General features: G+C 39.8%; 1 protein-coding gene across 3 annotated transcripts in view; it reads right to left on the minus strand.

The window, feature by feature from the left end:
* Window positions 1-14627, minus strand: part of si:ch211-153b23.7 (TNFAIP3-interacting protein 3) — a 43253-nt gene that overhangs the window by 20272 nt on the left and 8354 nt on the right. For all 3 annotated transcript variants that reach the window (XM_048605412.1, XM_020536537.2, XM_048605411.1), the window contains exons 3-4: window positions 9945-10119; window positions 4911-5054 (exon numbers count right to left, since the gene is read on the minus strand). In XM_048605412.1, the coding sequence (XP_048461369.1) occupies window positions 4911-5054; window positions 9945-10119 (319 nt within the window). The remainder of the gene's footprint in view (window positions 1-4910; window positions 5055-9944; window positions 10120-14627) is intronic.

Raw genomic sequence — 14627 nt, forward strand, 5'->3', positions numbered from 1 at the left:
TTGATATCATCCTGCCATCCAAGCCTTTCCTCCTCATTATTTACCACCACTCCCTCCCCAATTTTCATATCATTTTCAAGGTTACTGATCAAACCTTCTACACATACATGTTGCAAGGGAGCCAGCACCAAATCCTGTAATATGCTACTGGACTCAAGCTGCCAGTGACAACCACCCTTTGACCATTATCCTTTGCTTGCTGCCACTAAGCTAATTTTGATCCAATGTGCTCTTAGCTTCTTGACAACTCTCCCATACAATAGTTTGTCAAACGTTACTAGAATCCATGTAGTCTACTTCAACAGCATTATCCTCATCTGTGCACCTAGTCATTGATTCAAGGAATTCTGTCACTCAGAACTTTTTCCCAAGCATTTTCCTATCGTTAATGCAAGCGAAAGACAGGCTAAAAGATTTAAAAAAAAACTTGTGGGAAAATCAAGTTCAGTAAAACCCTCCATCAGCCTTCACGTGTTCAACCATACTATAGTAACATTAGGAGTTTACTTTTATTCATTTGGGGGATGTGAATGTATAAGCAATGCTAGCATTTAATGCCCATCCCTAAATGCCCTTGGACCCAGTGGCAAGTAGGCTATTGCAGAGGACAGTTAACAGTCAACCACATTGCAAGCCAGACCAGGTATGGATGACAGATTTCCTTACCTAAAAAAGGACAGTAAACCAGATGGGTTTTTACAATTGATGAATGGTGACTGTAAAAACTTCCATAAATCACGTGAATGTGGTATTTGAGAGAGCTACACACCTGTGCCACTTTAGTTACAGATTAGAAATGCTGCTGGAGAAATAAAGCTAGAAAGAGAGTGAGCATTAGAGGTGAAGACACAGTATATTAGAGAAAGTGATACCAAAAAGCTTTTACTCAGCTTCAGGTGAACAGGGGCTCTGGATAATAAACAGTCTACTTGGAAATATCTCTCTAATGAACAAAATTTGGATTTAAACTGGAAACTGTGCATATTCTGGAGGCTGATTTTTCTTTTGGAACTTCTGTTTGAGCCTTAGTTCCACATTTCTCAAAAAAAAGCAAATTGAATAACTCAAAGTTCTAGGTTCTGATCATTTTCATTGCCCTGAGCAGGGGTCTGCATTTGAAATGTAAAATGTGAAAAGCCAAGGGCTGTTGCAGTCTCAGTGTTAGTAGGGTGGCCTTTCAACTCAGTGACAGCATGCTTTATGCAGAAGTTGAGACAGAAATGGCTAGAATGTTCCCACACACTTTATTAACATGATATCAGCACCAGCATTCTGACTGCATCTCCTCCCAGAGAAAGTCCAGAAAACCTGAAGCATCCAAAAGTTTGGGGAGGCACTCTCATGGATCTTCCCTCTTTTCATTCTGCTTTGGATTTGGAAAATAAGTGGTCCCTGGGGCGCAGGCGACAGGAAAGTTAGCTCAGGTCTCTTAAGCAGAGAGTTTGGATACAGAAAAACAAAGTGTGTTTGAATAAATCAAAACATGTTAAGGTTGAGGCGTACTGTATATTTGTATTTCAGTGATACCACTGTCAAGGTTTTGAGTTACAAACTCCATCCAAATTAGTAAGACAATCCAGTGACTGTGTTAAGAGACAGCAGTTTTGATCCTATGCAAAGATAATTTGCTAGTTTTATTAACTAGGATCAATAGAATCTCTAGAGTGTGGAAGCGGGCCATTTGGCCCATGGAGTCACACTGACCCTCCAGACAGCATCCCGTTCAAACCCACACCACTACCCTAACCCTGAAATCCTGCATTTTCCGTTGCTAATCCACTCTGCCCAGACACCACAGGCAATTTATTGCTACCAATCCACCTAACCTGCACATCTTTGGACTGTGGAAGGAAACCCACACAAACGGCTGCTAGAGGGTGGAATCGAACACAAGTCCTCGGTGCTGTAAGGCAGTTGTTCCAGGAAGACTCAACAGTTTCAGTGGTTGCTGTCAGTTTTTTTTTAAAAACCTTCAAACCATCTTGAATATCAAAAATGAGGCAAGAATATCCTTCATACATGAAATCCATGTCTAAACAAGCCCAAACATTATTATGAAGTTACGTATAGTAAGAGGTCCCTATCATTACTTTTGAATTGATAAAATTTCTTATTTACAGACAGGTCATGATTTAATTGTGGCTCGGCATTTGGATTAAAATTAATGTTCCTTGACTAATTGGATCAGAAGATTTTCAAATACAATTCGTCATTATCTGTAACTGCGCTTAATGTTGATCAAGACAGACCTGGGTGGAATATAATTTGAAGAGTACATGATAAAAATGATAAAGGCAGTTTGTAGCAGTTAAAAAAATGGCAGGCCTAGGTAAGTTGGCCAGCAGTTTAACATGTTTTGCAAAAATGAAATCTTGAATTGATAGAGCATTTCATATCCTTAAGACATTTTAAAAAAAAGAAGTGTTTCCAAGTAATCACTTTCAAAGTGAAGAAGTCACTGTTAATTCAGTTAGCTGGGTGGCTGGTTTGCGATGCAGAGTGACACCAACAGTGTGGGTTCAATTCCCACCATGCCTGAGAGTCCACCATGAAGGATTCTCCTTTTATGTCGTCATTGTCTTCAGGAATAGTGCCAGAAGACTGGAGACTAGCAAATGTTGTCCCCTTGTTCAAGAAGGGGAGTAGAGACAACCCTGGTAATTATAAACCAGTGAGCCTTACTTCGGTTGTGGGTAAAGTGTTGGAAAGGATTATAAGAGATAGGATTTATAATCATCTAGAAAGGAATAATTTGATTAGGGATAGTCAACACGGTTTTGTGAAGGGTAGGTCGTGCCTCACAAACCTTATTGAGTTCTTCGAGAAGGTGACCAAACAGGTGGATGAGGGTAAAGCGGTTGATGTGGTGTATTTGGATTTCAGTAAAGCGTTTGATAATGTTCCCCATGGTAGGCTATTGCAGAAAATACGGAGGCATGGGATTGAGGGTGATTTAGCGGTTTGGATCAGAAATTGGCTAGCTGTAAGAAGACAGAGGGTGGTGGTTGATGGGAAATGTTCATCCTGGAGTTCAGTTATTAGTGGTGTACCTCAAGGATCTGTTTTGGGGCCACTGCTGTTTGTCATTTTTATAAATGACCTGGATGAGGGCGTAGAAGGATGGGTTAGTAAATTTGCGGATGACACCAAAGTCGGTGGAGTTGTGGATAGTGCAGAAGGATGTTGTAGGTTACAGAGGGACATAGATAAGCTGCAGAGCTGGGCTGAGAGGTGGCAAATGGATTTTAATGCAGAAAAGTGTGAGGTGATTCACTTTGGAAGGAGTAACAGGAATACAGAGTACTGGGCTAATGGTAAGATTCTTGGTAGTGTGGATGAGCAGAAAGATCTCGGTGTCCATGTGCATAGATCACTGAAAGTTGCCACCCAGGTTGATAGCGTTGTTAAGAAGGCATACAGTATGTTAGGTTTTATTGGTAGAGGGATTGAGTTTCGGAGCCATGAGGTCATGTTGCAGCTGTACAAAACTCTGGTGTGGCCGCACTTGGAGTATTGCGTACAGTTCTGGTCACCGCATTATAGGAAGGATGTGGAAGCATTGGAAAGGGTGCAGAGGAGATTTACCAGGATGTTGCCTGGTATGGAGGGAAGGTCTTATGAGGAAAGGCTGAGGGTTTTGAGGCTGTTTTCGTTAGAGAGAAGAAGGTTAAGAGGCGACTTGATAGAGACAAACAAGATGATCAGAGGATTAGATAGGGTGGACAGTGGGAGCCTTTTTCCTCGGATGGTGATGGCTAGCACGAGGGGACATAGCTTTAAATTGAGGGGTGATAGATATAGGACAGATGTCCGAAGTAGGTTCTTTACTCAGAGAGTAGTAAGGGCGTGGAATGCCCTGCCTGCAAAAATAGTAGACTCGCCCACTTTAAGGGCATTTAAATGGTCATTGGATAAACATATGGATGATAATGGAATAGTTTAGGTTAGATGGGCTTCAGATTGGTTTCACAGGTCGGCGCAACATCGAGGGCCGAAGGGCCTGTACTGCGCTGTAATGTTCTATGTTCTACGTTCAACCTGTCCCTTGCCCAAGGCATAGTGACCTTCAGTTGTCCGTCTGACGGTAGGACAATAGTGACTACCTTTTAACTATAATAAGTGTCTTGATTTCAATATGGAGTTGGGTTTATCACTTCAATACTGTGGCCCTTGCTGTGTAACAACAGCAAGTCTGGCGACAGTGAAAACAGTTAGGAGCTGAATCCATGTGGCCATAATGTTACAAGTACAGTTGATATTCCGTGTAGAATCAGTACAGTGACCTTCAACAGTGTGACTGAGATAAAGGATCCACCACAGACTGCAGTAAAATGATACAGATTCTGCATTATGGGTACGTCTGGTATTACAATTTTTACTGTGATTACAGACTTCTAAAATAGGTAATAAAAATAGAAACTAATGAGGGCACACAGATTTTGAACAAGTACCTAATCCAAAGTTGTCAAATTTTACTAATCTACAAGCTCAAACTGCTTCCCAGCTTTTCCATTCTTATTCCCAATATTGCTGCAAACCTCTGTTCTGTCTCTTTCTGCCTCATTACTATTTCTTCAGATCATCCTTTATTCTCATCCATTTAAAGCCCTCTTTGCTACGTGTATTATCTTTCTTCCCAGTTCACTTTAATTTTTCTTCCATTTCTAACTATTTACTGACAATCTGGGTTCCTAATGCTGGTATCAGCAGGCCTATCTGCTGTATAGATCATGTATCAAGGCAGCCAAGTATCAGGTTAAACAGGGATCCAGTACACTAGCTCTGTACTAAACACGGAAACATTGATTTGCCCAGAATGCTGAATGTCACAAAACCATTAATGTTTGATTATTGATTAGTAAATGTTAGAAGTCATGGTTCATAATTCTGGTTGATGGTGCTATCTTTACCTGCTCATTGTCCAGTTTCTTGGAAAGTGCATTGGCATGCTGATTAGTGTCAGAAATTTCCATTTGGAGGGTTGCCACTCTTTGCTGAAGTCCAGTCGTGGTTGCACGATAGATCTGATCCCAGTCTTGGTTGAGTTTCATCAGCTGAAAGAATGAAGCAGTTATTATTAGCTGGTCTTCAACTTGCAGCCACGTTCTCAGTTTCCTTATGATGGATTCCAATGAATTTCTAGACAATTTCCTCATCAATTGAGCATTACATCTTACTGCATTGAAGTATTGGAACTAATGGACTGTACTTTATCATTCTTCAGGGATGTGGTTTGCATCCACTATGTTCCAAAAATAGTTCCTCCGTAACTTCAAATCCTTTTAATGTTTCAAACCTCAGTGAAATCATCCACAATATTCTGTATTTCAATGAACTATAATTAACTTGCTGCCCTTTAAATTTAACTTCATGTAAATTTACATTAATTGGAGTGCATGCAATCTATCCTTGTATTAGATCAAACAGAACTCAACACCACAAGGTCTGGCCAAGGTCTTCATTCAGAAGAAACCAACTTAAATGAAGCGCCAGTATGAAGGGATACAATTCTTTGGAGAACACCCGCCAGCAAGAAGTATGGAAAAGGACCCGGAAAATGAATGTCAGCAATTTCACGGCAAAAGTGACAATTGCTCTCTGGGAAGCACCTGCTAAACGTGTGGTTGGAAATGTGGCTCTAGGATCAGGCTCATCAGCTACACAACCCATGACCAGTGACATGGAATTTCCTAGGTGGATAATCATGCTTGTTAGCGAGTGATTGTGGTTTGCTGGCAAAGTCAATTTTCCTTCTTTATATCTCACCCTCAAAGATTGAGCAAATATTGTACTAGCCTTGTTGATGACAACTTGTAAGAATCCAATAACTTTGGCAGTATTTGTATTCTTGAACACCCAAATCTTGTTACATTTTCATACACCCAGCTATGAGCACCAAAACAAAATCTTTTTATTGATGGGGCCAACAATACGATCAGTTAATCCAGATAGAAAAAAAAAAAAAAAAAAAAAAAAAAAAAAAAAAAAAAAAATCGCAACAATAAAGAGTACACAGGCAGTGCATGTGACCATTACAACCTTGTGACCCAAACAGTGACTACACATAGACCAAAACAGGAACTGGAACTGGACTTGGGGGTGTGGGATGACAGAGGGTGCCAGACCAGTGAGGTAGAACCATTTATGGAAGCCAGTGTGATGAACACCCAATTATTTTCACTTAACACAATTTGCCACAGTTTTGCACATTTGCTTCCTTTTCCTCCACAACTTGTGCTTACAGTATATCCCAATTTAGGATCAGCTCTATTTGTTCTTTCATGCTACTCGAGGATACGTTGAAAGTTTGAGGGACCTGAGTAAAACCCAGAGACAATTTCTCACCTTCCACAGTACCAACACCCTTTATTGCCATTCTATTCCCTATAGGCAAACCAATTGACTCAAGTCAAAATCACTACCTCAGTTCAGTGTATTATCAATTTTAATGGTTAAACCTTAAATGAAAGCCCTCGAAGTCCATATAAACACCTATATTCACTTTCTTAGTTTACTGTTTTAGTGACCTCAAAAATTGATCCTTAGGCAAACATTACTTACCCTCAAAGCAATATCAATGCCCTCTAATCCCAATGACAGATTCTTGTAGCTTCAAAACAAACGTCATTGAACCAACAAGGCCAGAATTCTGTCTCCTAGTCTTCCCAAATATTGGAGTGATATAGAACATTTCCAGTCTATACAATTCCCAGATCTACAGTACTATGGAAGATTATGACTAGTGTTTTCACAATTCCTTCACCTAATGAGTTTAACAAAACAAAAGTTAACCAATGCTGGAAATTGCAGTTCAGATGGCAATGAAAAAGAGAACAAATTTAAACGTGAAACTTAGTTTTTCTCCCCATAGATGCTGGATGATGTGCTGACTATCTCTAGCACCTGAAGTTTTCCACTTTTGCGATTATTTAAATAATCTGGGGTGGGGAAAAAATTCTTAATTTTAAAATGTCATGTGACCTGGGCATTATTCATTCAGTCACCATTTATTGCATCAGAATCCTAAAGTACTCATGGACAACGCTTTTAATTGCAACATTTAAAAAAAAGTGTCAGCAAATATAAATTTAGGAAGGGTCAGGCAGAGAACAATGAGAAGCCATGGAATGTCTCAGCTCTACAAAACAAGGGAAACTTTGGACAGAAAGACCAAAAAAAAGATAATAGACTGACTATTAACTCTTCTCCTCACCAATCCATTAACAGAAAAACATTCCCACACATTTGCGTTTTATACTTCCAGTGAAAAAAAGTTAAAAACTAATTCTGACTGTTGTGATGTACCATTGTGTGGACTAGTGTTCTGTAAAGGTCACAGCTTGAAAACAACCATTAAACACCCTTGTTCTGCAGGTGAAAAGAGACAAAATGCCTACTCAGTGTTGTGAGCCAGCCACTACCAAGAGGAACCAAGACAAAAGAATTTTAAAATCAACATACTAAAAGGCAAGAACCACCCATGTCAATGCAACTGCTACTATCCAATAATAGCCACAATTCTACTATTTAGTTCTCATGAAAAACTTAAAGCATTTTAAATTCATTTTGGACCTACATCTTGTCCTAATTGATAGGGCATTGTTAATTCCTAAGCACTAGAAGAAATAAACTCTTGTGAACACAAGAATATCTGGCTAAATTGACTTCTCTCAAAATGAATTCATTTGCTGTGGCTGACCTTTTCTCCCAAAAGAGAAGGGATCCTTTCAAAGTTAGCCTTGTTGTAAGAAACCGAGGGCCATGTTTGATTGGCAGGGGTTGGGGGTGGGGGGCAAGAATGAGTAAAGAAGGGATAGCCAGTTGAACCCTCCTCTCCTGGGGACCGGTTATAACAACTGTCCTTTCCCTAATAGCCTTGAGACAGTGGTGCGAGCCATCAATTAACCAGGTTGCTTTTACACTGGATGATGTCAAACCTCTTGATCATCAACATTGAATCTGCACTCATCCAGGCAACTGGAATGTATTCTATCACACACCAGACTTATAGATGAAGGTGTCAGATGGTGAGTTACTCCAAGAATTCCTAGCCTCTGAAATTTTAAATGTCTACTTTCTCCATCACTATTTTGCTACTTGCATTGAATCTGATAAGTTCATCCCCTTAAAATTTCCCCTTGTTAATGAGCATGTTATCTTTTAAGAGTGAAAAGAATTTTGTTTTCTTTATTCATTGAGGGGATGAGGGCATCGCTGGCTAGGCAGCATTTATTGCCCATAGGGCAGTTAAGAGTCAACCACATTGCTGTGGGTCTGGAGTCACGTGTAGGCCAGACCGGGTATAGATGGCAGATTTCCTTCCCTAAAGGGCATTAGTGAACCAGACGGGTTTTTCTGACAATCAACAATGGATTCATGGTCATCATTAGATTCTTAATTCCAGATATTTTATTGACTTCAAATTCCACCGTCTGCCGTGGCAGGATTCGAACCCGGGTCCCCAGAACGTTATCTGGGTCTCTGGATTAACAGTCCAGCGATAATATCACTAGGTCATCACCTCCCCACTAAGAATATAAAGTACTAATTTAAGAAATATGTCATTGCCATTTGTATGTTGAGTATCACCCGTATCTTTCTTAATAGACAAATCTCAGCCTTTTTCTGTTTACACAGTCGACCTTCAGAAATTGATTTTTAGTCCAAGGATAAAACATGCAATGAAAAAACTTGGACTTCACCATGAACCACATATGTACAAATATCCACTGTCAAACTAACACCTGTGTATTAAACAGTGCTTTTTGCTGTCCCCATATAAGAATATCTTGGCATGGCACTCATTGTGGCCCAACTACAAAATTGCTCCTTTCTGCTATATTATCCTAGTCATTATTGGGCAGCAGTGCACTCACTGCATTGTAACTCTTCTGTTTTCTATTCTTCTTCTGGTAATATGTGGTCAATGTCTCTATAGGAGGGGAAAAAAACAACACGTAGTGACTTAAGTTCCTTTGTCAACAAGCTTCTGCAGTGGTTTACAACCTTTGAGAGTACTACTTTGACTTATATTGACAGCTTTTAAACATAACTTACTTTTTTCTTACTCATTGAGCCAAGCCGAAAAGTTAAAATAATGTTTGGGTATTTATGACTCCTTTGTACCTGCAGGTGAAGAGTCAGAATTCCAAATTGTCAACTTTTGTCAAATTTGAAATATTAAAAGCAGTGGGGTTGTCTCACTTTCCTGGCCTCAAACAATTTAAGCAATCTAATAAATTTTATTATATCGTTGGTTTGGGGGATTTGGCGTGCAAACTTTTGTAGTTTCTATACAGCAACTGAAACTGTACTTCAAAGTACTTAATTGACTGCTACAGGCTTGGGAACACCTTAAAGTCATGAAAGTTGCTATACATAGAAATGTAAATTAGAATAGTGTACCTATGCAAGTTATTTCTCAACTACCTGAAATGAGTCATTTCAGTTTTTCAGCACCTATGCCTACAATAGCATTTCATAACATTTACACTTGTTCATTTGGATTAACTTGAAAAAGAAATGCTGAAAATAGATCCGAATGTCATTTAAATGACAGATTGGAATGGAATGAAACCACACAATAGTCTAATTGCTTTTGTTGTTCATCAAGCCAATCTCTTCCACAATGACATTTGTAATAAGTATGGCTCACAGTTGATTATGTGCTTCCTTGCTGTGATGCTGATACACTAACAATGTCCTGGAGGCAACATTTACAACCGCACATGGCAAAATACAAATATTCTCAGGATATTTCAATAACTACATGCTTGACAGACTTGTTTTGTCAAGAGGAAAGTACTAATTATAAAAAAAAATGTGCGCTTTTCTTTCAGCAGAAGGGAAACTCCAGTAGGGCGTTGCTTAACAGGCTTACGTAAATTCTGATGTTCAAAAGTTGCTTAAATAGGGAAAAAAAGAAGTGGGAGAGGACCAAGTACCTCTTTGTTCATGCGTCTCAGTTCGGTGTTCCTGTTTAGCAGCAGCAACTTCTCTTCGTCGGCTGTAGTTACACTCATGCTTTCTGTGATAAACGTCGCATTCCCCTCAGCTCCAAACTCATTCACATTTTGCAGCAACTGAAATGGTTCATTTGGTGTTCCCGAGACACTCTCTCTGGAAAAAATAAAAATTGAATACGATACTCAGCAGCCTGGGATACTGCCGTCAAACATCATGATAAATTTGCCACGCTTGATGCATTCCAAGCCTTCGAATGCCTTGTAGGCAATTTTAGTTCAGATGCCACCACTCATCAGAAGCTCAAGATAATTCACATGCTCCACTGTCTGTGACAACATTCCCATTAAAATGACAAAACAAAACACTTTAGCCATTAAACTGCACAGCATCGAGAAACATGTGATGCAAGATTGCCCCTTATCCAATGTTCTTAATGCAGATGGTACACAAATTTGGTGCTGCCTCTTAAAGTTAAAGATTGCTACATACACCCAGCACAGAACATAATATGGAGTGCCAAGGAAGGAGCTGTAAAATCATGAGAAGTTACAATAAGCTAAAAGCTAGATATTTTGACTTAAAGGCAAGCAGCACCTTAAATTATGGAAGTGAATAGCTGGAAAGGAGACCACTTTACTTCGGAATTGGAACATCCTACAGATTAATTTTACAAAGATCACAGCATCAATATCAGGGGTATTGATATGTGGACCTAAATGTAGAAAGTTCAGTGATCTCACTCGAGTAGACAAGGCTAGTGAAGGTATTTTCAAATGGTACAACCTATTAACTGCAACATGAACCTCAAGTGCCATTCAAATACACCACAAACTCACTTATCTATCAACAGTCTTTATTGATCAGGACTCTCACTTCACATTCAAAACTTTACCTCTCCCTCACACTCAGTACCACATCCCATGCCTGTACATATTTGCAGCTGTTCAACAATAAACCAAGCACAACCAGATTTGTACCATCCCTAAGTGATACCTTTCCCTCTTTCCAGGGAAAGGCAGCATATGACTGAAGAGAGCACCCAGCCTGTTGGAGAGGAGTACAGCTATATTACCCCATGGAAGAGAAGATCATTGCAGCAACCACAGTTGAGGTCATCCCCAGCGATCACACTGAAAAATGAACGTTGTGTTCTGTATCTTAGCTTTCCCTCACCCCAAAATCTCTTGGCTTCTAAAGTTGCCCACTCCGTAAGCATGCATCTCTTACTCTCCACAGTATATGATCCCATTCCATTCTTTTAAAAGTGCAAAAGAATTGCCACTTGATCAAATCAGCATCATAAAAACATCATTCTTTATAGAACTTTGCTCTGCACAACTTGTCAACCGATTTCCTATCTTAAATATAATGTACACTTCAAAAAGTAGTTAACTGGCTATTAAACACTGGAGGCATCTAGTGTCACTACAGACATGCAAGTCCTTTTGGTCAGGTAGTTGTGAAACAGCCAGATTATACCACTCATTCCCACACTTGGCAGCCACCAGCTGAAGTATGTGGTAACGTGGAGAAAGGGTTTGGATAAGGTGAGGCACTGTGTACTAGCAGCCTGCAACAAGGGTGGAGTCAAAGTTCATATCCGTTTGCTAAAAGGTGATGTCATTCTACAGGAGAGCTCAAATTAAGATAATTAAGATAATGGATTGCCTGACTTGCCAACAAGTCTGCAATTACCAGCAAAGAGCTCGGAGGGATCTGTACCATCTAGCTCAGACATCCTGTGCCACGTACTAGGAGCATTACTCCCCGAATGCTCCATGCTTCCTCTTCCTGTCATGCAAGGGATACTCACTGCTCAAAGTGGTTTGTGCCCAGAATCTGTGCGGTCAGCACCACAACTTTCACCATGTGCCACACCACTTGTTGTAAACTTCAACTTGAACCAACTCTGGAATCCCAACACTCCCAAGATCAGAGCAGCAGCCAGCAGAAATTAAAAATGAGTCAGCAACTAACATGAACATGGTGTTGATAGAAATAGCAAAGGGAACATTCCTGCTGCTGGACATACATTTGACTTCGAGGTTAAGGAAAGGGCATTAACTGGAATGACTGTCAGCAAAATGACATGCCTGGCATCAGTCAACAATACATACTGATTGCATCTTAAATCTGTATAATTCCAGTGGGTGCTCCCTGTGTCTACATGAACTCTCTCCCCAAAAAATAAGAACAACTTGTCTGACTTCTGGTCAGCTCCAGAAGATACATGTTAGACAGATACCTTTCTGGGAGGTAGTTTGTGCTGGATACTAAGAAGTTGAATTGTGTAACCCTTATTCTCTTGTGAACTATGATGTTCTTAATTATTCAATAATATTTCAGAATCCACAATGGTAAAACTTTCAATTTTGATTTCATTCAATCACATTGGAAATGTTGACACTTCCATTTTTATAATATTTCAGTGCTCGGCTTTCTTAAATTGTTTCCCACAAATCATAGCTCAAGACCAACACTCAGCTCAATCCGAACAAAGCTAATCACATTTATTTACCTCATTCCTCAATAAAAACAAGTTAGTTGTCTCGATAGGAAATAGATGGCTGTAAAAACCATCTGCTCAGGTTGCTGTCACTCTTGGGTTAGCGAGAATAATTCTTACTTAGTAACATACATCTTTATTTTAAAAGATATTTTTTCGAAACTGTCTGAAATATAGAGGATCGATGGCAAGGAACAACTGCTATTGTACTATTGCATAGATTTCAGACCAGATTGGCAGTATACCTTGAAGACACTTACATGACATGACATGATGTCATGCCATATAGGATGTGTTGTGGCCTAGTATAAAAAGGCCAGATTTCCGTCAAAGCACATATAGCGTACAATTGTAATGTCATAGGAACTGCAGTAGCCCCTTAGAGTCAGAGGTCTAGACCAGAGAGAGAAAAAAAGACTATTTCTGCCATTGAGTCTGTGCCAGTCAAAAAGAAGCACCTAGCTATTCAGATCCCATTTTCTGGCACTCGGCTTATAGCCTTTTAGGCCATGGCATAGCAAGTGTACATCTCAATACTTCTGAAATGTTGAGGGTTTCTGCCTCTACCTTACAAGGAGTGAGTTCAAGTTTCCCATCACCCTCAGTGGGAAGGTGGGGGCAGTTTCCTCACATCCTGTCTAAACCTCCTGCCCCTTAAAATATGTTGCCCCCGGTCATTGATCCTTCCAATGGGAAAAGTTCCTTCCTGTCCATGCCCCTCAATTTTATACATCTCAAATCATATTCCCTTGCCTCAGTCTGTGCCCCCCACCAGCATTCAATTCAATCATGGCTAATCAAACATCAGTGACTTTAATCCACACCATCCCTTATTACCAGTGGCGTACAGAAATAATAGAACAGATAAAGCAATATAAATAGTGTTGTTCTAAACTTCAAGATATCTACCATAAGCAATACCCCAATCTTTGTGGCACTTGTAACAAGGGTCAACATACAACAACATTCAGACCACTGCATACTGACAGTGGTGACTGACATAACAAAGCAGGTCAAGACGGCACATCAGGTGCCGGAAACTGTTAGTGTCTGATTTTGCTGGTGAACCCAGAGTAAAATAGATCAACATAGTCAAAGAATAGAACAATGTCCCACAGGTTTGTGATACAGATGGTGACTTTATTGCAATGGGGGTGGGGGGTTTGACACATGGTGTAAACTTCAGCACTGATACTTGTAGAAACAGGCTGCTTTGGGCAATAACAGCTGGCATAGTAACGCAAGGTCCCAAGGCCAGTATCCCAAGCAACCAGACAGTATTATAGTTTTATAGTGCAAAAGAGGCATTATTGCTGCTAAACACAATGGTGAGCAAATTAACTTTAGAAGATAGGTGTGCTTTCTGAAAATGTTAATTTCACATTTTCATGGTTAATTTTTAAGTTTCACTGATTGGACACAAATCTGGTGAATCATATCACCTCCCCCTATAAAGTCTACAGGATTTTCATCTTATTGAAAGTCACTTTATCAGATCATAGCCCAGGTAGTGGAAATGAAAATTTCACCAGTCCTCAGTACAATGTCCTTCCTTATTAACATTTGTCGAGTAGAAAAACAAATTAATGCTATTATACCTTTTAAAAGATTTTCAAATGCTTTTCTATACAGATAAAAGATGAAGGATGGTCTTATATCAATAACACAATTTCATTTTTTCCAGATTTTGTACAGCACAACCAGATCCAGAGGAGAAATTACAATCTGTCATGGTGATTAAGAATGCTTGCACAATCCACAGTCTGTGGTTTGGCACTGATCTTTTAATCCTACTTGAAATAGAGGAAAGTTGTACATTATTGGAAAAGAGTGGATTTACTCTCAATTTCATGCTGCATCAGTTGTAGCTTAGCTGATAGCACTTTTGCGTCCGACTCAGCAGGTTCGAGATTCAAGTCCCACTGCAATGATCAAAGATGACTAATTTTGCCACACAAGAGGTTTGAGGTACTAAGGGTGTGCTGCACTGGTGAGATGTTAACCTAAGGTCCCATATGCCCACTCAGTTAGATATTAAAATTCTACTATTATTTTAACCAAGACCAGGGATCATCCCTGTTTATCTCCCGTAAATAAAAAAAATCTAAAGAAATACGAAGTTGCTGGAAAAGCTCAGCAGGTCTGGCAGCATCTG

Source organism: Rhincodon typus, chromosome 14 (genome assembly GCF_021869965.1).
Source record: "Rhincodon typus isolate 14 chromosome 14, sRhiTyp1.1, whole genome shotgun sequence".
Lineage (NCBI taxonomy): Eukaryota > Metazoa > Chordata > Chondrichthyes > Orectolobiformes > Rhincodontidae > Rhincodon > Rhincodon typus.